The following is a 24,486-nucleotide window of genomic DNA, read 5'->3' as shown; positions in this document are numbered from 1 at the left end:
TAATTTAAATTGGGTTTTTTTTCTCTTAAGGATCTATTTTGAATATTTTCCTTAGGAACATGTGTGTCTTTTTCTGTATGGGAACATAATGTTTCTTTTCTTTCCAATAGGCATTATGAGCGTTATGAAGTTTCTAAAACCATTGAGGAACAGCCTGGCCAGTCATTTGTTGACAGGTATGTCCAATATTGAATCTCAACACCAACTTGAGCATCACCAGTTCTTTGTTAGAAAACTTTTAAAATTCTAATAAACTTTAGTCATAGCAACTAAATGATATGTTGGATTGCTGCTGTGTTTTGCAGTTTTTATGGCATGTTTTCATATTGAAAAGAACAAGTGGCCCAACTTTTGTCAAATTATACACTGTTGTAAGCAACAGTTAGTCAGTGGGATACTGTGGGGAGAAACAAAACTGTGAGGAGGTAAATATGTGGGTAGTACTAAACTTACCTGTCTGGAAAACAATTTCAGATTTTGTGGTTGTGTCAGAGCATGCTCTACAAACTAAGGTGCAGTCATCCCAATTCGGGTTGTGCAACTTGAGAGAGTAAACAAGAAGGGAAGTCAGAGGCAGCAGCAGGATATTTATCAAGGGGATAGTGCAGGCTACTCCTGTAATTTACACAAGTTAATTTTAAGGTACAATCTCTCGCTTTACAAATTAAGCCTTTGTTTTGCATTGCATCTCACAGTAGTTCTGAAAGGTGACTTCTGCTGTAGAATTAATCACTTCTTGTAGCTGAAGTGAGCATACCTCTCTTATATAAAGAGGAACTCCAAAAATTACAAGGTACACTTAATGGGTCTGTTACTAATGGAAGATCTGGATCTAACTTCAGAAGGAGCATGCACTAAATAGTTATATCTTGGATATATGTGTGACGAGGACACTGCTTTTTTCTTCACTACAAGCAGCTGTGAGAGTGTTGCATCTTCTTAAATAGATAATAAAACAGGTCCACACCATAGGACAGACAGTAAAAACTTAAGAAGCAAGATGTGATGTGGTTTATGCTTCATTTATCTCCACATAAAGGACAAGATTCTTTCAAAATGTGGCTGTGCAGCCAATGCTGTATGTGTAAAAACATTAATGTAGCAGCTTTGAGTTGGAACCAACCAAAGGATTTCTTTTAAAATCCTTTCTTTGTGAGTTATTTTAAACTAAAAAATTTGCTATACTACTTGAGACTAATAATACAGCAGAGGTGTTGCCGAGGCTTCTGTTCTGTACTGTCAGAAAACCAACTTTTTCGATTTGTCTTCCTGTATATGGCCTTTGTTGAATGCCATTTCTTGGCTAAAACTCATTAAAAATTATGCTACTAGGTATAATCAGTGAATGGTAACTTTTTCCAAAAACAATCTGCATGCAGGGTTTTGAGAGGGTGTTTTGCTTGCAGTCTAGTAACAGTGCTGAAGTATGATTTCAGATTCTCATTAAGCCAAATAAATTGTAAATCTGCTCTGAAAATTCTCACTTCTTTGTCTGACTGTAGTCTTCACAAAGCTTCCACAGGGAAGGATTTGGTTTTTTACATTGTTTTTTTGAAACAAGCACAATGATCAGTTCCTTATACCTGAGGTACTGACAACTTTCAGTACAAAATTTTAACATTTAATTGGTGATTATCTATTGAGAACTAAATATCGACTTTTTTTCCCTTTAGTATCCTCTTGGTCTTTAGATATTTTTTGCCTCTTGTTTTAAGTATAGCATAAATGGTTGATGGGAGGAATAGTGAAAAAAAGAGGACTGGTTCTGTCATCTGCAATGATAAGAGCTGTGTCTGTAATGAGGTCTCGTAATTAAGATAGATGTTTTTATATCCTCAGGAATAAGTCAAAGTCAACTACAGAACTGAATGAATTCAACACAGTCAGAAATGGTACGTAACGTATAATTTCCATTATATTTAATTTTTTTGGCAGGGAGGGAGGAAAGTAGGAGGAAAAAAAAGTGTACATATAGTCATAAAAAAATTAATTTTTAGAGTCTTTTTAATAGCTGCATTGTGAATTCATACTATGCCCCAATTTAATGAATTTTCAACAGCAAGAGGAAAATCATACAGTCAACATAAAAGCTGAGGACAAATATGATTAACTACCCATTTGAAGACAGTGATTACAAGTGGCTCTTAGATAACTAAATTTTAACATGAGATTTTTACATGAGATAAAATCAATCATGCAGTTATATCATTGACGATATGTGTAGTTTTGATGCATTAACTCTGTCAAAAAAAAAAGCTGCACATACCAAGATGATGAATGTATTTAATACAACTTTTTGTCTTCTGAATTTCAGTTAGTGTAGTAATAACAGAGCAAGAAGTCAGCTCTTGATATGTCACAATGGCTTGTGTCCTGGACTCTAGTTCGGATACATGACTTTGGTTATATTAGAGGAATTATGTGCAAAGCAAACAAACCAATTTTATAAATATTTTACAGTCAAAAATGCCTGCAAGCTACTTTTGTGTCTAAAACAGAGTTTAAAAAAGTAATCACAAGTAATCAAAGAAAAGTAGATGTATTAAGGGATATATTGCAGATTAAAAATGTTGCTTTCATACATTAAAGCATTGTCATTGAAACTAAAGAGAAAGTAAACTTCCGCAGTATTTTACAATGGTAATCTATATCAATAAATCCAAGAGCTAATCTACCGTCAGAGCAGCATTTAAAAGGATTGAAATTTCAATTGAATGACTTATTGCTGAGTAATTTTCTTAATTGTTTTTTTACTATAAAGAATGCATACTGGATCTAGGGAATAAAGAATTGTTGCCTTCTGATATATCAACACCTACTGAAGAAAGATTGCTTCTTTGTTTCCCCTTCCAAATTTTCAAAGACCATCTATACCATTAATTTCATTTCAACTGAGTAGTTAACACATGATCCAAATAACTGAAAGATTTCCCCCTCCCCTTTGTATCTATATAAAACTATATAAAGCAGTGTTTTTAGTGCCTTGAAGAAAGAAAGAAAGAAATTCTTGTAAACAGAGACAACTTACAGAAGAAAAGAGAACTTTTAAAGAGAAAGTTTTAAAAAACTTTTAAAGAGAACTTTTAAAGAGAAAGTATCCTGTCATTTAACTATGGGTTTTACTGTCAAAAAATGTATCCTGTCATTTAACTATGGGTTTTACACATGGTTCAGTTTGTATTGGGGGAAGAGTCCAAATTATGGCTCTAAAAGAGGTGATACCCTTTTAAAAAGAGTACAAATGTCAATGCATATACACTTAGGAAGTGAAGGAGAATGTATTTAAATTAAGCATTATGTAAAAGACTACATTAATGGAAATACAAACAAAAACATTTCAGTAATGCTGTATTGGTAAGTTTTACTCGGCTGTAAAAGGGAACTGGAATAACTTGTGAGTGGAGTGATGAACACTATTCCAATAGCTCTTGGAATTATAGCCAGAGTGCTGACAGGACCATAACTGCTTCTGTGCCCTGAGGTGTCTGGCTGATGTTTGCACATGTTGCCTGCACAGGTACCCAGAGCAAGTATTCAGAGAGGTCCTGGAACATGGGTGAGTCGCAGAAGAAGTCTCAGAAGGAGCAAAATCTGTCTGCAGCAGAGTTGGAGAGACAGCAAATCCTTCAGGAAATGAGAAAGAAAACATCTCTACACACGGACAGCAGCTGGATTAGGCAGCGCAGTGCCAGTATACATAAGGAGCCCATTAGTCTGTACAGCAGTAGTATGAGGAGGTAGGAATTGCATTAAAAATTAACTCTGTCTCTCATCATACATTTTGCTTTGGTTATTCTGAACTTTAGCCTGTATTACAGCGCATAGAAACAAATTGAGTCTGAGAAATGCTGTAAGGTGAACAGCATAGCAGCACAGATAGAAGAAGGTATCTGTATTACAGCTAGGATTGAATGGGGTTTTTTTGCAAGTAAGGAATGTGGATATGACCTGTAAATAACTCAGCTGCTTATTTCTTGGTTGGTACAGCAGCAATGGAAATCAATGGTGTGCCTTGTCATTGACAGATGCATTTAAGAATTTCAGCATGGCAACCTGTTTTGGAAATAGATTATTGTGGCAGAGAAGTATGCCTTTTTCAACACAAAAATATGTCATAAAGTTTGGATAGGTTTTTTTTGCTTTATTTAATGTATGAGTGTTGGATTTGTCACTTAGAAACAGCAGATTTATCACTCAGGAGAGTATTTGATTATTGGGCCAACACCTTGTTACCTGGGTGATGCTATCCAGTCTGGGTGGATTGTTATTTTCGATCTGGTATTCCTTGGAGAAAACATAAACAAAGCTGGTATCTGAGGTCTGTCTCTGTACTGTGGATTTTGATACAGGTCACCCTGATAAGGCTGCAGTGAAGTGTTTTGCTTTTGCCTCGCCTGTTTTTTACCATGATAACTATGCCTGGACACAAAGGATAATTTCCTACTCATACATTTTAAATCTGTGCATGAAGAATACTGCTCAGGGTGATCAAACAAACATATTAATTCCAGAAAATATTAAAAATGCAAGATTAATGGCTTTCTCTTAAAAAAGTCAGGATATAGCTCTGTTGCTCCATCCATACTGCTGCTTACATTTGAGGTACTTGTATCTCTGTTACAGAGGGGAGTCTTTGGACAATCTTGATTCTTCAGGAATGAGGTCATGGAGGCACCACTCATGGCTGAACCAGTCTGCATCCTCTTCATCTCTGTCTTCTAGCCAAGATTTTAGTCGCCCGGTGTCCACTTCAAACCGAGCCTACATGTGCACTCCTTCCTCCAGCAAAACACCTCCTGTGGCCACCTCTGCAAGAGCCCCCTCCACGTCCCAGACAGCTCCCAGGGCTCAGTCTCCCCTCTCTGCTTCCCAGTCAGGGTCCCAGACACGCAGCAGGTGAGTGGGTGCCCTTTTTCTGGGAAGATAAAAATGTTGGACAGCACTGAAGGGCAAGACTTGGTGTATATGCTGAACTTACAGCATATGTGTTATTCTTGCCCGTAACATTGATTAACAAGTACCTGGAGTTTTCTAGCTGGAGGGGACAGTGGAAGTATGGGCTGGTATTACCTCCCTGCTCCAGTCACTTAGAAAATTTCCCAGGTTTGTCATCGCTGCTTGACATCGGTTAAAAAAACAAAGGAATTTGAATAATCAATCTGCAGTCTCCGAGCTCTGTGTTGGTTACCAAAATGATTAGCAAAAGTCTGTTCCAGATGGCATTTCTGACATTTATTTTCCTTGGTTTGTTTTAACAAAAGATTCCTGAAACCCACGCTTTATGACCCTCATCTTGGTCTCTCCTCCTCACTTCCTGGCATGTGGTCAATATCATCTTGAGGAGCACTCAGGAATGCTCATAACCCATGACCCTGGAGAATTACAGAGTAGGATGTTGATTTTAATCTAGGAGGAGAAAGCAAGAATTGCAACATATTTGGAAACAAAAATGGAATTCAACTGTGGTAGGGTAGATAACTCTGCTGTTTTATGTACTTAAAGCATTTTAAAAATACCTTGAGATAGTACTCCAGAGAATAATCCCACACAGAATTACATGTGTTATAAATAACAACAGTGAACACTACTTCACTAGCTCTTACACTCTCAGGCACTTAGTGATAAATTGACCCCATTTTTTTAAGCTGATCTTCTATGTCCTTTATGGTGTAAGAAAATGAACTTCTTAACCATATTTGCTTATTTGTTCTCACTTCCATTTGCTAACACCTTGGTAGATCTATGGAAACTGACCTTCATATGGTTTACATTCAAAGAGTTAACATAATATTTTATGTCCAGGACTAGCCTTCTTTTATCTAACAAGGTGCAGATGGTGGAACTTGGAAGGGGTGCTTTCTAAAACTTAGCCTTCTGGATAGTTCCCCACAGCTAAGAAGGCAGGAGCACAAAACCTTTGTTCTTACTCTCCAAACTTTACAGTACACTTTTTATTTGTAGAAGCTATATTATACAATGAGATATGTGCCAAGAATGTCACAGAATTTCTTAACTTGTTCCTATTTAAATTTGATGTAAATTATAACACTTCAGCTTTCCATGGCTTTCAGATCTACTCTAAATAATATTAATTTTCAGTTTACTTTACTTACTATTAGGCTGCTTTACTACCAAGCAGCCTAATAGTCCAGTTTTTACCCATGTGTTTTTTATTTTTAATCTCAAAAAGTATTTTATAACTCTTTGTCTTTTAAACATTTTCAAGCTGGTTTTAAGGTTTTTCGTTCTATATTTAGGTCAGTCAGTGGGAAGAAAATCTGTTCATACTGTAATAACATTCTGGGCAAAGGAGCAGCCATGATCATTGAGTCTCTTGGTCTTTGTTATCATTTACATTGCTTTAAGGTGAGAGCTGGGAGTCACATCGTGAAGGAACAGGAACTAATCAGGAGCACGCATGGCTACTCAGTGTTATGCTCACAGGGGTTCTTACTAATCATCTGCTTTGCCTTCTACTTTTGATAGCCTGGTGCATGCATATTTCCATGAGGCAGTCCCATTTGTAGGCATTTAGCACTCAACTCTAGAAGTGTTTCTTAAATTCCAGAGCTAACAAGTAGGACTTTGAAAAGCAAGATGAGCACAAGGACTGTGAGATCAAAGATTTCCTTCTTCAAATAGGTGGCAAAATATCAGAAAATGCTGAACCACTGCTCCCAGAGAAAGCAGCTCCTCTAAAAAAAAAAATAGCCTGGACCCTGGCAAATTAAATCATTTAAGATGACCCATCCTTTCTAAGCTAACCTTAGCAGACAGTGTTCATGTGGTGTTTTCCAAGTAAAGGCATGTTGGAAGAGTTCAAAGTGGCAGGATAAAACCCAGAAAAAAAGCAAAAGGTGTCTTTAATGCTACTCAGCCCTAGTCACCATCTAAGTGTACTTGGCTCATGCCCAGCACTGAGACCTAGACCTGCTAACATGATTTCCCATCAGCTTGGGGCATTTGCAGAGCTGAAAGAATAAATATTTGCCTGCAAAATACAGCAAAGCAGTACCATTCCCCTGCCCTTGGACTAGATGTGGAATTAGACTATAACTTGGAGATGCTGTTGGACCCTGCTTCTTCCCTGACTTCAAGAAAGAGATTTCTGTGTGTAGTTCAGAACACTTGTCTTCTGTGCCCAGCTCAAGTGCATCACCTGGAGTATTACTAGGGATTGACTTCAAGCTCTTCCTGGTTCTGCCTCCCTGAACAGGAGAGACAGGACTAATCCATAGTGATCAATCACCATTCCCTTTTCTGCAGGACATGCATTCTGTGTGAGACCATCTACCTGTAGCTCATAACCTACATGAGAAAATGCCAAGTTTCTCTTTTTCAAATTTCTGAAAATGAATGAGCTGTTGAAAAGACTGCCATCCAAAAGATTCATTACTTGGTTAAGCAGGGAAACTATCTGTCCTTCATAAATTCAGTAAGGGGAGTATTATGTTTTGGATTACATTCCTTCCAGGTGAGGACCATATTCACAACAAGTACATGCTTAGCTACCATAGCTAGTGTTAGCATGGCAGTGATCAAGCCCCTTATGTGTTTATGCAAGAAAAATTAAATCAGCCCCATCTCTCCAAATCAGAACTTGTTTCGATGATGCAAATCCAGGAAATTGGGAGTGCCTGAGTATTTTCTGCTTTGAGTGCCAAGGGACTGAGGACACCAGCAGCATGTAGTGCCCCATGGAAATCTGCAAGTAGCACACCCAGGTGTTCTGTGCCAAAATTCCTGTTGCCATCTAGAGAAGAAATTTTTTTTTGTGCCAAACCAGTTTTAGTTTTCAGAGAAAACTAAGTTCAAATTAGATTAAATGACCTAATCTCTAAAAACTGTCTGCTTTATGTTTGCTTACTTGGTGTAGCATTTCTAGTCTGCTATTCGTTGTCCAGTCGTCGCCTTAAAATACTTCCTCAGGGTTGGTTGCATTTTGATCTACTAATCATTGTACATTTGCTTCTAGTGATTGTGGGGTTATGGTTCAGGCTTTGTTGAGCTTAATCTGAGCTGCTTTTGAACAGCGTTTTTGTTTCTTAGTATTTTGGAAGGAGTTGCTAATTATTCCTGTGTGATACAGTGTGTTGCCTGTGGATGCGACCTCGGTGGATCCCGCTCTGGAGCTGAAGTCAGGATCCGAAACAACAAACTCTTCTGCAACGACTGCTATATCAGATTTAAAAGTAAGGCAATCCAACTGCAGTGTGCATGACTGTAGCTCTTCTCTGTGCTGTGCAACCTCAAGTGTTTGTACAGCTGAGCCACTTGATAGCTTTCATGTTTAGCTTTAAATTAGCAAATAGGTTCAGCAAGGTTTGATTGCCAGTTTCTGTCTTTTGTAGGGTAGTCATTCCTAACTTCTAGCTCACTGGTAGCTGATTTTACCAGCTTGTTATTACGCAGTTTCAAGCAGACAGCATGGTATAGTCATCTTCCTTCCTTTATAGATCTAAAGAAAGTGGTGTCAAGGAGCTGTCAGGTGCTAAACAGGCTTGTCTTGAAAACAGAGAAGCCTTTTGAGAAAGTGTCTACATTTTCTTAAAAAGTAAGCTGAAATATGTATTTAATTCAGTCCTAATACATATCTGGAAAGCAATTAGTTTAGCTTGTGCAGGTGGCACAAATGCTGGTTTCTTTTTGTGATGCTATTATTATTGGAATTATAGGTCTGTAATTGGTTATTCGTTTAGGTACAAGTTCAGGAGGAATTGATTTACTTACAGATCTTAATTAAAAGGTGCAGTATAATTTTTTTCCTTCTTATGGTTTGCAGAATTCTGATTTACTGGAGCATGATGTTAAGGCTTTGTGTAGTGGTATTTAGGTCTTTTTTTCTGCTGTCATAGATGATGGTAGACAACTTCCTAATTTTGATAAGTGTCAGGAGTTTTATATGGCTCTTTTTTAATGTAGCAAATGTGGAATTCTATAGGATGATAAAAATCAGGGGAGGGAAATATTTTCTGAATTACTTCCTGGAAAAATGTCCGTGTTTCTTTATGAGCCCGGCACATTTTTCTCATGATGGATTGGAAGGCACTGAAGGGAACAGGATATTCATGCTACAGTGCTTGAGCAGGAACTGGGCAGCTGCTGGCTGTGAGACCTAGCTCAGGGAAAGAGACGCTCTGCATCTGATGCTGTTGCTGTTTGCAGGCTCTTTTTGACTTCCATGAGGAGAAGTCACAGAAATGATGATGTGGTACCCGAGCTAAAACCAGAAAGCGCAACACCCTGTGAGGGCAATAGCGCATTCACAGAGCCTGATGTGATCAGTGGAAGGAGGAAGAGAATCTCTCCCTTCCATCTGGAGTGATCCAGAGCACTGGGTCATACCATGTCTAATTTAAAGTTTGGAGAATGTATCTCCTTGTTGATGACAAGACTACACTGAAGTGACTGTGTTCCTATTTGAAGCACCCAGATGTGTGAGAGATTCACTCTGGAGCTTGCTCACATTATTTTTTTCTCTGTCTTTCTTTGGGGGGAAATATTGCTGATGAGTTGGATAAGCAATTCTATTATGGATGAATTGCTATTTAGTCTCTCTTTGACATTACAGCCCATAAAGTCACAGCAGTGCCTTTCAGAAGCAGAGCTGATCTGTGAGGAAACGTTTGTATTCCCTTCCCTTCAGACTGCATCTACTTGGGCCAGTGGGCACCTCAAAATATAATTCTATGAGATACAAGTAAAATCAGGAGTTGTAACAACCTGTAGGTATAGAACACAGTATTCAAATTAGTGATTAGTCATTGAAATCAGCTATTTGAATAATACAAAACCCAGCTATGCAATTACTGCAGTGAAAATGTATTGGCAGCACAGCACTGCCTTGTGATGTGAATTCCTGTTTTTTGCAGTTGGCATTTGACACATCAACCTGGCTAATTATTTGTTAGTTTGGAATGTGAGCATGTTGGCTAAAAGGTTTGATAAACCATAGGGTTATTAATATTCACTTCGTCATTTTGTCATTTTATGTGATATTTTTGCACATTTTTGTGTTAATTCTGTGGTTTAAACTTGGAACGTTGTAGTGAAACACCGCTGTATTGGCACATACCTGCATAGGTATGCAGAGAGGATAAAAAAGTTCTTTATATTGTTACAGTAATTTGGCAAATTTTAATTTCATTATTGAAAGGTAAATTTAGAGAAACTATCACTCTATCTCTGTGATAATGCTAAAGATAAATAAATTAAAAATAATTATTAAGAATTTGGTAAAGTGCATGTTCTGTGGAATATGACTTGGCCTGAAATACTTGCAGTGCTATAATTGGATTCAACTCAAATTTGTACTGTTCATAAAATTTGGATTGCTTGATTTAGAATGCATACATTAGGATGTTACCATTTTCAATGAGTCTTTGAAACTTTAAAATGTTTTTTGACTATTAAGTGACTATTTTAAACTTTAAAATGTTAATTGTTGACACAAAAGTTCTTCAGTAACTAGACTTTACTTACAGTTTCTTTTGTCTCTCCCTGACAGCTGGACAACCAACCTCCATGTGAAGTAAATGAAGATATGAAACCACTGTTGCAGATACAAGAAGAGGTGATTGCTGCTGATGTAGATCTATAAATATATATATTGTGTGTATGTGTGGTTTTTTTCTAAGAGTAACTCTTGCTTGTCTAGTCTTCATAGCAATACCTTGTATTCTTCATGTAACTATTTTTATTTATAAGAAAGTAATTGCAGTAAGGAAATAGCTGGGAAAAATGCTTTCACATTTTCAGCTTGGAGTACCGAGAGCACAAGAGAGAATAAGTATATTTTCAGTAATAACTTCAAAATATTTTTGAGGCTTATAATCAACTAGTTGACTTTCCAATGGTATATGAAGAGGGTATTTTGTTTCTAAGCTCTTGAAATGAGCATTAGAGAAATAGCTAATATAAATATATATTTGCAATTGCTGTCTTTATTTTTGACATATACTGAAAGTGAATTCTCTAGGTTAATATGAAGCTGCATTTAAATGCACACAAATGTGTTTGCTTTCCATATGCTGGTTTCTAAAATTATGTGCTTTTTTGAAACCTAAATACAAAGAATAATCTCAGAATTTGCTCAGTGGTGTTGGCATAATATTCTGTGGAATCCATTTAAGAGAGAGAGTTTTCCTGTTTGGAAATGCAACTATCACTCTTTCCTCTGCAAACTGAGTGGAGAATGGTTGTTGAATTACCATATATTTGTAAATAAAAAATCAAATGTTGCATTTATTAGAAGTTTTTGTCCTTTCTGTTCAGCTAAACATGTCTAAGGTAGTGTGTGGAAGTACAAAATTGTTTGATTTTTATCTTGGGAAAAATATTTGTTCTGACAGGATTAAGTTGTTCACATAAATATATGCAAGAACAATAGTTCTTTCTTTTCTCCCTTCCTTTGTAGTCAATGTCAAAGTCTGTGTACAGGTTTTTCATCAAGCTCCTCATGCTCTTTCCCTTTAGTATTCAGTGGTGAGACTATATGCCCATCCCTGAAAAAAATTGAAAGATGTGGATGTTCCTCAAAATTTCTCTGCTATTGCTAGAAATAACGTGCCAAAAATATTTTTGGGTTAGGTTCTGCTCCTCTTGAAAACACAGCTGTAATGTGCTCTGTGTCTCAGTTGTGGCTTCCCCAAATCCTTTCATGCCTGGTTATGTACCCTCCTCTGTCCATATCTTTGGAAGCAGTGAAAAAACATAGGAAGTGGATCAGAGGAATTTGGGGGAGTGTTTTGTGGGTAAAACTGAGGAAGAGGAAGCTGGCAGGTGTAGGAGAGCTCTTGAGTGTGAGCTTGTATATGGCACCATGGAGAGCTGCAGTGAGGCTCCAAAGCAGCTTAGGGTGCTCCTTGCTCTCGGGGGATTTTGGTGGGGGGACAGTTTGTAGGAGATCTCACAGATTGGGAAGAGAGATTGTGGCTGTGATAGCTGGGGGCAGCAAGGGAAGATTGTGCTGTTTTGGCATAATGGGAGAACTTCACCTGTGCTCCTCTAGTTTCTCCTGCTTGTAACCAAATGCTGCTTGCTGAATTACAAAGTGCCAAACGTTATTTTTACTTTTTGCTTTAAAAATTATCATAAAAATCTAAAATGTCTCATTGTCCAAACTTGACTCTGCTTTTTGATATTCAGTTAAAGACTGGTAAAGTGTTTAAATTGGTTTTTACTGTTGTGGTAAGTAATGACGTGATAGACCACAGATGACAGCACTGCAATGTGAAGACCCTGCTCATCAAGTACAGGCTATAGTCACACTGCCTGCTCATACAGCTCTCTGGAGTCCTCTCTACTGCTTGTGGAAGAAGCTTGCTTCCCTGAAAGATATTCAGAATCTGATTTAGGTACCGTGCAGATCTGGCTTTCTCTTAAGGCACATACCTTGCATGAATATGGTGTGATGGCCCTCTGCATGGTAGTTTTCAGACTTCATTTATTGTAGACAGCATCTACAATAATGAACCGATGAACCACTGTCCTCCTGGCCCCCAAATTCCAGATACCTACAGTCTCCACTACCAGCCCTGAAATACACTGAGAGACGCTTTTTTTTGGTCACAAGTCAAAGTTTCTCAACCTCTAATGAATTTATCTTAGCCTGACCGAGACTCCCCCTCTCCCAGCACTGTGTTGTGCAGCAAAACTGAGAGAAAATTTAGGGATGGTGATGCTGTTTTTTGCATTTTTCTTTTGAGCCCAGTCATGTTTCCCTGTCCATGGGAATCATTTGGGCATGGAAATTGGCTGGTGGTGAACAATGGAAGGAAAGAAAATTCAGCAGCCTGTGGTCTGCAGTGCTGCCTGACTCATGTCCCACAGTCTGCAGTGGTATGCTCTGAGCCTGGCTGGCTTCTCCTACATGGTGTCAAGTACTTCCATGTGGGTTCCAATTTCATTTTCCCACAAAATGTCTGCAAAAAGGCTGGGTTATTTCATTAGCTTGCTTGTGCACAGATGGGTGGGATTTCAAATTTAGTGGGCCTCAAAGATCTGAAATTGAAACTCTTGAAAAGTTGAAGCTGGGTTTCCACCCATGATAAAATCCTGGTTTAAACAAGGCTCCTTCAAATCTGCATTCGTTAATTCACATTGGCAAATGTGAGTAACAAAAATTCCTTTGTCCCCTCCTTCCCTTGGAGGGGAACAGACAGAGGAACCCACCTAATGAATGTTATTTGTCTGTTTTGATCCTTGCTGAAGTATTTGGAGCATGTTTGGTTCTCAAGTTCAGCAAACCTGGTTATTGACACAAGATGGCAGTGTGGAAGTGCACCTTGCACATTAAAAAGCCCTTTCCATGATTGTAATCTTGTATACAGGGTTTTGCTAAATGATGCTAAAGTTATGATGTAAGAGAACTTTGTCTTAATCTCGGCCCTTTCTGCCCACCTGGCATCATGGAAATGTAATGTACAACTGAATCTGAGACATCTTCTTGGGTTCTTTTTGTTTGCTTTCTTTTCCGTGTTTCATTAACTAGCTGCTTCTTAAAGCACTACAAGGTAGGGATAGTGGTAAAGAGAACAATTCCAGTGGAGAAAAATTAGCTAGATGATTTCTAGTGGAGGTTTTTGCTGTATTTTGTTGGATTCTTTTTTAAGGTAAGCTTCAAGGAAGAAGAACCAATTGCTCTCCCTCAGTTCACCAGCTGCAGAATTGCTGTTTAAAGTTACAGCCTTCAAATGCATGGGTGTACAGGAGAGCTGGAACTCAGCACTGCTGCTAAACTCTGAGTACATTTAGTCCAGTGTGCTCTGTTCAATATTCCCAGGTGCAGGGTGCTGCTTGGGGTGTTGTTGTTTGGGACAGCTACCCAGGGCTGGTCTGGATATGGTGCAAGCCTGGGAGATCCTCATGCAGCTGCCAGGGCAGGTTTTGCAGGATGCTGTAGTACTGTTGAGAGGGCAGCAGAGATGTGTGAGCAAACAACTGAATGCACATCAGCTCCTTACAGCCAGGGGTGCAAAGGTGTGATTCCATGGGCTGGTGAGAGCATGTCCTCTGTTAGGGGAGGTGCTTGGATGTCTAAGCTTCACTGACATCAACAGACATGCAGACTGGGGCTCACATGTAGACACCTGCATTATTGTACACCTGTTTACTTAATGCTTATTTGACTTTTAAAAAATTCCAGAATTATCTGAGAACTCCTGAAATCTCCCCTCTCTTTAGGCTTGCAGGCTGTCAGCTAACTAACTGCAGTGTATGTCTGAGTACAGCTTTGGAAGTGAGTGCTCTATGGGTAACAGCTCTGTGTCTGGTCAAGGTTTAAATAGAGTGGCACTTCAAAAATACAAATGTTATGTCTAATACATAAGAACAAATCAGGCATCTTGGAGTACAATTCAAGGTACTGGATATGTTCTTAGTTTTTATGAGACTTTCTTTTAGAGTTTTTAGAACAGGAGATTTGTCACAAATTTCAACGTGAGTTACCTATGAGTTCACCTGTTCAGGCAAGCTGTCACACTACAGGCAGTGCTGATCAGTGGCAGGATTTATGCAGCAAAGCCCATTTTTAGAACCTGATGTCTGAATTTGGAGTTCACACTGACACCAGAAATGGTCAGAGCCAGTCTCATTATTTTCAGTAAAATACTTTTCAGGTGAATCCCAAGGGAGAGTTCAAGTGCTAAGTTCAACACTTCCCTTAGGTAAAAGCTGTTGTTGCATGGCCCAACCTTGTCACTTATGGAGGGGGAAAGTGTTTGAAATCTGACAATGTGAGCTCAGTGTGAAAAGTGGTATGCTTGCAGCAGTGTTTTAAATTCCAACCAATCATTTGTAATGGATTAGCAAAACCTGTGCCATGGCTGTAATGGAAGGCTTATTAGCAGCAGGCATAATTACACAAAGAGCAGCTTCATGCTGGAAGCACTTTAGCATTTTCATTTTAGCTCTCCATGCTTCTTGGTAGCTAGGGGCACCAACATAAAACAACATATGAGTATGATGTAAAGTGCTTCCTCTCAAAAGGGATGTTCTAGGGTGAGCAGTGGGGTATCAGTTTATTAAAACTGCAGATTTTTTTTAATTGGTTCTACCAACTTGAAACAAACTTGCCAGTTAAGTACCTGCTGTAGGCAACAAACACTCCAGAGACCTGCCTTACTGTGCACAGGGAATTACTGGGTTCTCCTTAACAGTTGGTATTGTATAAAGAGCCAAAACACTTTTTAAAAATCATGTACAAGTGTGTATGTACCTACAGTTTCTCTTTATTGTTTGCAATAGAAGAAAGAAAAAGCTCAGGCCATCAAATGGGCAGCTCATGAGCACAGCCCTGTGAGAGCAGGCCTGTGTTTGGCACAGTGTGCCCTCCTAAATGGCCTTCTGCAGGTACCTGGGCCAGAGCAAGTGTTTCTGATTCCCTGAACTGGAATTTGCTCTTGTCCTCAGGCACTTAACCAGATCTGCCATTTATTGCTGCTTTAACTGCATGTGGCCCTTCTGTGCTGGAAATTCGCAGATTTCAGGGTCAGACGAGGCTACTGAAATATTTGGTCTGCCTGTATCACTACAAAGATCAGAATCTCTCATCCAACAATTCCCACATTGAACACAACACTGAACACTGTTCACTGTGTGAACAGTGGTGCTCCTTGCTGGAAAGAAGCTCTGTGTAGATCTGAAGTATGCAAATGATGAAAAGTGTCAACATAAATTGTTCCAGAGGTTAATTAGCACTCTTAAAAAATGTTAATTTTATTTTTACTGAACTTAATGAGATTTCTAGCTTATGATTTAAACTTCTAGAGCTAGATTAATTCTCTTTGTTCTTTCTTAGATTGTACATATGTCCTTTTTTGAGTTTTGTCTTTTTGTTTTGTTTTTTTTTTTCTCATACCTGTACATAAAGCCTTATTGCTCACATTAAACACAAAATGCAAGATTACCTCCATGGGTGGACATTTTGGATTGAAAGACGTTCTCTCAGTGAACTGCAACCAAAACTTTCCCAGGAGAATTTTTATAACACAGGAGAAATAATCCTGAAGAGCGTTAAAAAATCTGAGGCTGTATAAGGACTTATCTGCATAAGGCAAATATTCAAATAAGAGCTAATGTCAATAATGGAATTTTGCTGCATAGCTTTTCTGGCATAATTACTAACGTTTTGATTTGCCTTTATTGGAATGACCATGCCCAAAGTCCTGTGTGGTTTTGCTAAATTTTCCTGTCTTGGGGAAGCACCTGTAAGAGATTTCCATGCTGATGTGTCTTGACAGACAAGGGGACAAGATGACATTCCATTTCTATTTCTCAGCATGAAGTGTCAGTTGCAAAAAATACAATTAGTGCCTGCTATGTTTGGCAGATATTGATGTGAGAGCTCCAGCTTGTAGCCTTTCATCAAACTCTAACTCTGCAAAGATAGCAACTGCTGTCTCTTGATGACCATGTAAACAAGATTCCTGCAGAGAAACACTAGTTATACTTTCATGTGATACTTGAAATAAAATTAGTTCCTGCCAAGGTAACTGTCATGTCTATGAGATATATATGTGCTGCTCACTGTTAAAGCTAGGGGCTCTACCAGCGTACTCTTGTCTGCATACATCAGAGGAAAATCCCAAGACAGTTTAGGAGAAGCCCCACTGCAATGGAAGAAGTTGGTAAACAAGCAGCTTCAGCCAGGCACAGCTCCTGTGTGAATAAGCCACAGCCATGGAGCACAGTGCACTGCAGAGTGGCAGTCACAAGTTGTGCTGTTCACAGTACTCTGTGTAAAATGCATATTACTAATGTGCATGTGTTTCTATCAACAATTTCCATGCATACAAGTACTTCTGTGTCTCAGCAAGTAAAAAAAAAAGTGACAGATCACTTCTTTGCTCTTTGCTATTGAAATAATTGGATGGTTTTGACATTTTACTGGTGGAGTAAAAGTGTTCTTTGGAGTATTCTGTTGCCTGTGATAGTTCATGGCATGTCTAGCACCTGCTAAACTCAGTATTTTGTGTTCCCCTCCCTCAGTACTCTGTCAACTCAGCCATAAAGGAGAAGTAATTCTGAACTAGGGGTTGCCTCTGTCAATGTACAAATATATTTAGGTTGTTCAGACCTTCTGTGTTACACCAACCACCTGGTTTCACCACCACCTTACCCTTTCCAGTTCATCTGCTTCTTCTAGTGATGTTGTGCTAAATGGAAAAAAAAAGTCGGCTTATAAATGCCATTTTGGTACTGAAAATATGGGTAGATGGTAAAAAGGGAGTTTAGCTTTATTACACTAATGCCCTTTTTGGTTACTCACAATAGCACGTCGTAGCTACATAGTGTTACCACCTAGTATATTTCTGGTATCATATACACCAAATGTCCTCTTAAATCCTATTTCTCTGTAACAGCTTTGACTTGAAGCCAAGAAAGCGGCCTATTCAGAAAAACTGTTTATATAATCTTTTAATCCTCATGTTTTTGCCAGATCATGAGTTGTTCATAAATCTGGATTGTGTAGAAAATGCCAGCTGAAGGTGCTGACTTTGTTAAGCTTGTAAAACCAAAGTATCCCTTCACCTAGCACTAGAGAGCATTTGAATTATTCCCTTCAGTTTATCAAGGTCTCTGAAATATGTCCATAAAAGTATCAAGAGATGTAGAATACCAGAAGATAAAGGGCTAATGTGTTTGTCTCAAACAGCAGTAGCTGATGGCTGTGGAGCCAACCATGGATCATTAGTAATAACCTGCTGTGAGAAAGAACAAAATGTGGCTGGAGAAGAGGCCCACGCAGGGGTAGTGCAGCACTTTCTAGGATAAAATCCTTGTCTTTGTTCCTGAAGATAAGCAGAACACAGTAGAGTGCAAGTGGAGGAAGGACAAGCTGGCATGGACTGTAGGGAGGGATGAAGATCACCTAAGAACCCTGAAGCCCTTTGGCCCATTTCCAGAGGAAAGGGCTATGCATTATAAGAAATTTACATAGAAAGTGAGAAATCTATCTTCAGGGCAGGGAAATCTATGAGAAGGTACCCCCACCAAACCCAGGCAGCATCCCCAGGACCCTGGGCATCCCATCAGCTGGACTCACACTGAAACCAAGACTGCTTCTCTCTTCTTTCTTTCCTATCTCTTCCTTATCTTACACCTCTATCCAAAACCCACTGCCATATGCTTATATTTAATAGATCAGGGACTAAGATACCATTTTCCATGCCAAGTGTATAATTTACTAATAAAACTTGGAGTTTTTGCAGCTGCTCTGATTTTTGCAAACTTTTAATTTTAGTCATTCTTTTTGACCATGGGCACATGGGCATCTAGGAATCTTGGGTTTTTCATTCCCCACAAGGCTGGGACATCACAATAGACAAGGGCAAAATTGCTCTTTGGTCATCCCTTAAGAAGCAGATATTTACACTCATTGGTTTTTGCAATCAAAGTACTATTTTTTCTCTTCATCTGTTCTGCTTGACTGGGTTTTTTTCCATTATAACAATGGTTACACAATTCAACAAGGTGCATTTTATCTTCTGATCAGGCTCAATGCTGAGGCAGCAAAACAGGTGTGTTTGTAATCCTGTTCTCTTGCATGTAGATTGACTGCAGCTCTGATTCCCACAGGGCCTCACTGGTTTTATGCAGAGCACTCAATGACCATGAGCCTGGGGGTCGGCTGCTCCCTCTTACCTCCCATGGTGGAACAGGCTCTTTGCAACACCACTGCTGTTCCCCAGCGTGGGAAAAAGCCTCCCCGTGCAGCCCACAGGTGTGTTCTGCTGTTCAGTAAACTCCAGCAGTGTGTGTGAAAGGAGAGCCTGCTCTGCTGGAGATTTATTTCACTGCTGTCCAGATAGAGCAGGAATATGACTGAGATCAGCAAGGCCCATTAGTGAGGCTGTGAGGGGATAACCTTGGCTGAGCTGGATACAATAAAGATTCTACTGCTGCAGAGCACTAGAAAGATGAGCAGAACTGTGCTGGTTTGCCTCAGCTGGGAATGGTGTGCATGTAAATTACAGCTACCTTGGCATTCTGGTCTATAGGTTTTTGTATAGGTGCTGAAGAGGTCTTGTACAGGTATCACCAGGGGTTTTTCTGGAAGCTTGAGAGATAAGCTGGAGATTCAAGAGAATGATGAAAACAATGTGCTGTAATGCTGAGAAGATGTTCAGTGCTGGAGTATTTTTTTGGACTAGAAATTTTCTTTGTGATGTTCCTGAAGCCTCTGATTTCAAACTAAATCTGGTGGTTTTTTTTCTCTTCTTAAAAAAAAAAAAAAAAGGAGACCTGAAGAAATCGTTTAAAAAAAAAAATAACTTCTGTTACTTCAGCTAATAGAGTGAGAAGTGTCTTTGACTGACCCTGACATTAGCTCACTTGGTTAGAGTGCTAACAATGTCAAGGTTTGGGTTCAACCCCTGTATGAGCCATGCACTTAGGAGTTGGACTTGAAGATCCTTGTGGTCCCTTAATCACAGAATATATTCTGTGATAGATGATTACTTCACCAAAAGATATTCTGAGGTTGAATTCTTTCTTAAAGTATAAAATTGAATTTCAAGCTATCAGCTGGTCCTGGACTCTTGAGTGATAGGTTTGTGATCCCACACAACTTTTAAAAAGAGGCTGTGAGTAGTATTTTCCAATTTTTCTAGTTGGATGTTTGTAAAATGGATCTGTGCAGCTCTACTAATTAATTATTTTCCACATGAGCACTTAAGTTTTAATTTTCCACACATATCTGTAGCACCCATGAGCTTCAGTGTTCAGCCTACCAACCTGTGAGCAGAATCCTTAAAAGGGTGATACATGTTTCAGTTTTGGTTTAGATCTAAATTTGACCAAAATCTGAACTTTTTTGTCTTCAGCACTCAGTTTGTCTGTGTGGAAGATACTCACTTCCACACAGATAGGGATGGGGAGGTTACACTGCAATACATCATCTCCACCTAAAAGGTTTAGTGAGTCAAACTTCCTTCCAGACTAATCCTTCTCTACTGAATTAAGTCAGATTAAAAGGAGTAGTAGTTTTTCTCTGCCCGTGTACTAAGTCCTGAACCTCTGAGACATGTTTCAACCCTTGGAATGGGTAGAAAGTGGCCTTCATCTGCAAGCTTTTCAAAACAAGACTTGGCAAATAACAGCCAGTGTAAATAAGTGCTGGACAAGTTGTGCTGTCGCAGTTCCTCTGGCATTGGAGTATGAACTTTCTTCATTCTGCCAGTATGGGATTGGCCCTGTGGGTTGCATTGGGTACAATTTGATGTGTTCGCCTAGTTACCTTCTGACAGGAACAGCACCCTCCTGTGCATTTTCTTCACTGCTGGTTATGGCCAAGAGGTTGGACACACCCTGTACTGTGGCCATTGGTTTTATCTTCTCCACGCTCACATTCCAGCACTAAAGTCAGATTTTTGTATTCCTGACAAATTAAATGGGAAGAAAACTGATGTTCAGCCTCTATCAGCCTTTCCCTGTAATGCCAGTAATTGATGGCAGTGTTTCACTTGCCAAGCAGCAAGCCTTGGGCTTGTTGTGACCATGCTGGAGAGGGAAATGTGGCAGTCTCATTGCTTTCCTACACACTGTCAGGTTGGCTCAGTGATTATTTACTGCCAGTCATGCTGCTGGCAGAAGAAGTGATATCTCTTTGGCAGCTAACCCACAAGTGACTTGATACTTATCACTTCTTTCTATCTGCCCAGCTTCAGCAATGTTTTACAGATTCAGACCAGAGTCAGGTCTCTGTTCTGTGCTGAGGGGATCTCTTCCCCATTGATGTTATAATTAAGTCAAGTTGTAGGTTTTGTAAATCGCTGGCTTTAAATGCAAAGAATTTTTGTATTTTCCTGATTTCCACTGGCTGTGTGGTCTTCCACCATGCAAGGAAGTTATTTATTTTCAGCAAAATCCACTTCTTCTGTCAGAGACTTCCAGGGGGCATTTAGAGTAATTTAGGGTAAAGAAAATACAAACATACACCTGTTTAAACTGAAAGTGGATAGATTTAGATAGGAGATGTTCTTTATTGTGAAGGCAGTGATGCACTGGAACAGGTTACCCAGAGAAGCTGTGGATGCCCCATCCTTGGAAGTGTTCAAGGCCAATCACAATTACATGGATTTTCTCACTAAGCTTTGACCAGGCTTGATGCTGTGGCTGAGGTTCCCTTCCCTATACGTGCCCCTAATGTGAAAGATGTTGTGGCCTTGCCATGATCCTTTTGGTATGCATATTCTAGCCACAGTGTGCCTGAAGCTCTAGGCTCTCTTGCTGTCTCCAACCTAACTGGAACTCAAATGGCATCTTGTCACTGGGGCTGATGAGCCCAGAGCCCATAGCCCATGGGTGGTCCGAATTTGAAAGATGTAGAAACAGCAAAGTTGTGGCCCTGCAAGAATGGCCTTGGCATGCCTGTTCCAGCCCTGGTGTTCCTGGAGCGGTAGGCTCTTTCATTCCCTCAGCCCTAAGCCTAGCCGTAACCCTAACCCTGACTCCAATGGCAGCTGGGCACTGTGGCAGAGATCCTCCTTGCCATAGGTGGCATAGCTTAAAAAGTGTGGAGTTGGCCGTGTTGGCACCCTGCCCCGATGGCCTTGCACTGCCTTTTAGAGTGCCAGTGTCCCAGGAGCTGTAGGCTCTGCTGAGCCTTGAGCAGAACCCCAAGGGCAGCTTGTGGCTGCTGCTGAGATCCCCATCACCATCGCTGGCTTGGATTCAGTAAGTGTAAATTTTCTCCCAAGTTTCGTATTTAAGCTCTCTGTTTGGCTTTGCATTCCTTGTGGCATTTGAGGCAATGCCTCAGGCTTTGCAGACATGTAGAATGATTAAAGAGTTAGAAATGCCTTTCAATTAATTTTTAATATTTTTTAGCTTATGGGAGGAAGGGGAGAATAAATACAGAGAGGCAGTACTAAAAAGGTGAAATCCTCATTCTCCTCTCAGCTAGCTTCAGCTGTTGTTATGTTTTAGAATTTCAATTGCTACAGCCTTTCTAGTTCTGTTAAGAGCTGGCTTTGATACTCAGCTTTTTTCTTGCATGAGTTCTTCCAAACTTAGAGCAGTCTTTCTCCTGTGTGTCCTGGTCTGATCCGAAACTCAGAACTCGTGGCTAAGAAACCCCAGCCCAGAGTGGCTCACACAGTGTACTGGCCACTTCTGGAAATAGTTAATATTAAAATAATTTTACAAGACTGCATCAATAAACACAAACTGATACTTTTTTTTTTTTTTTTGACATAGCATCACCTCTTCTTCACCCTCAAAAATCTTGTCAGCCAGCATGAGTCTTCCGTGTTCAGGTTAAATTCATTAAAACCATTTAGTGAAAGGTCATGTTCTTTTCCACAAATGCCATTTAAATATATTTAGTGAATGAGCTTAAAGGTTGTTCTTTAAACCTGCAATCCTTAATCACTATTTTATGCTGAGAAATGGTAGTGGAGTCAATGAAGTCAGTGTTATATTCAGTGAGTCAGTGTTATATTCACTTAAGTGAACATAGCAGTTTCTCTTTTATTTGCTACCAGTGTAATTGGAGTTTTGTTTTCCTTTTAGATTGGATTCACATAATCATCAATTGTATTTTCTTGCATACACTTAGAACACTAATAAAGGGAAGGGGAGTGAACCAAGTCTTCTAAATGATATTCAAAATGCAAGTTGTAGCTCTTATGTGGTTGCTATAATATACATAGATGCCATGTGAGGCTGTCCAACTGTCACATATTTTTTTGTTAATAATTCAAAATGCTCTGTGCATGTCTTAATATGATTGCTTTTTCTGAGGGATGAGGAAGTGGAGAGTTGCTCTTTAGTAGGACTAGAATTAACTTCCTTTTCTTGATGGTTTCTGAGGCACATTAGTTTGGCTACAGCTACTGGCATGAGTGGGGTCTGCTGCTCCTTTTAAGGGCATTTGTGCATGTTGCAGGTCTGAGGTTTGTCTGCAGTCATCACTCACAGGATTGACTGGATTGCCGCTCTTGGAACTGGGACAGAGCTCTTCCCAGGCAGGATGCCTGGGGTTTTGCCTACATGTGGGATCCACTAGAAGAAAAAGGGAACTTAACAAGGCACATTCCCTGTCCCTAGCTGGGTGAAGGACCGCAGCAATTCTCTTTAGTTTCTGATATTCTGATATATTTCTGTGGCATCTTGCATAAATATAGAATTTGGGTGTTGGATACCTATGCAATAGCTCTTTTTCACTTTTTTTCACTTTTTCTATTCAGTTGAGACCTACTTCATGTAATGAAGTAGGTCTCAACTGAATAGAATCGGTGAAAAAAACTCAACTGAACTATCAGTTTTGTCACAGCTGCCCCTCCCTGTGGCAGTGTGCTGCCCTCTCTGTAATGCAGTTGACTTGAGTTTCCTATGACCAGTCAGTCATAATTGCCCCTCATTACTTGAGGACACCTGAATGCCCCTCCAAAATATGTATAATTGTGCTCAGATTTAATCTAATCTGTTTTCCAGGTCATTAAATACCTTACACCACCAAATTAATCTGAAAAGAAAAATTCTGTGACATCCAAGAGTAGCCTCTTATTACAGTTCTTCCAGTCTTTCAGTTCATAGCACAGAAGGCCAATATGAGTTATTTTATCAGATATGATGGTAAAATGCAGTATTTAGAGTTTTACTAAAGCACTATATCAAGCTTACATTCCCTCTGCCTGCTTTCTAATGGTCACTTCTATCTCTGTGTACATCGATTTATTGTTTTCTTTTCAAAGTGTACTTAAGTGGCAAATTATATTGAGCTATAAGCCAGTGAAGTCTATATATGTGCATAAATATACTCTTTTATATTTTTCCTGTGCCATATTAATGAAAAATCTGGGTCAAATCATCAGCTTGCTTCCTGACATAGTTAAAAGTGGAGGGCAGTGACTGTTTCTTAATTTTAGGTATTTATCCTAATAATTCAAGTTTAATTATTTGCTGTATTAGATATAATTGACAATGAACATATATTAAAAATAAAAATACCTGTTCCTATATTTTATAATTGGCTTATTAAATTGGGCAGTTAAAATAATGAAGACTTTTTTTAGTCAGTCTGTGAGATTCATTCTTCAAGTATTTGTCATAGAAATAATTGAAATGCTGTTTCCTAAAAAATTTACACTTGCCAAATTGTTGCATGTGCATCACAAAGAGAGAAATTGGGACTTCAGTATTAAAAACAAAAAAGGTTTCCTGTTCCCTGTTGTCCCACATCAAAGGGCAGCAGCTTCTGCTTAAAATGAGCCTACTTTTTCTTTTCTTTATGCACAATTAGAGGATCTACTATAAAAACTGATGGATGGATTTTTCAGAAAGGATCTGGTCTTTCATTAATTTCAACTCAGAGAGAGATTTTGGAAGGACACTCTTGATGATTTTCCAAAAGCTTCTTTTTCTTTAACAGTTTGACGTGAAACAGGAAATCAGTCCAAATGCTTCTATGCTCTTTTATGAGTTACATATTAAGCCATCCATGAGCTTTTTGTCAAATTTTGCAATTTTATGTATGAATCC

The 24,486-nt window shown here is 39.2% G+C and overlaps 1 protein-coding gene across 10 annotated transcripts in view; it reads left to right on the top strand.

Moving 5' to 3' along the window:
• The window catches only part of LMO7 (LIM domain 7), a 132,751-nt gene extending 121,504 nt beyond the window's left edge, over nucleotides 1-11,247 (top strand). For 9 of the 10 annotated variants that reach the window (XM_036384427.2, XM_036383764.2, XM_036383923.2 and 6 more), the window contains 7 exons: nucleotides 111-176; nucleotides 1,840-1,892; nucleotides 3,518-3,737; nucleotides 4,624-4,896; nucleotides 6,258-6,366; nucleotides 8,090-8,192; nucleotides 10,508-11,247. In XM_036384427.2, coding sequence (XP_036240320.1) covers nucleotides 111-176; nucleotides 1,840-1,892; nucleotides 3,518-3,737; nucleotides 4,624-4,896; nucleotides 6,258-6,366; nucleotides 8,090-8,192; nucleotides 10,508-10,530 — 847 coding nt within the window. In that variant the 3' untranslated portion in view covers nucleotides 10,531-11,247. The remainder of the gene's footprint in view (nucleotides 1-110; nucleotides 177-1,839; nucleotides 1,893-3,517; nucleotides 3,738-4,623; nucleotides 4,897-6,257; nucleotides 6,367-8,089; nucleotides 8,193-10,507) is intronic. The other variant, XM_036383849.2, reaches the window with a different exon arrangement.
• The last annotated feature ends 13,239 nt before the right edge of the window (nucleotides 11,248-24,486 follow it).

This window comes from Molothrus ater, chromosome 2 (assembly GCF_012460135.2).
Source record: "Molothrus ater isolate BHLD 08-10-18 breed brown headed cowbird chromosome 2, BPBGC_Mater_1.1, whole genome shotgun sequence".
NCBI classification, from domain to species: domain Eukaryota; kingdom Metazoa; phylum Chordata; class Aves; order Passeriformes; family Icteridae; genus Molothrus; species Molothrus ater.
The sequence above is the reverse complement of the archived record's forward strand: the minus strand, read 5'-3'. Positions and strand labels throughout refer to the sequence as shown.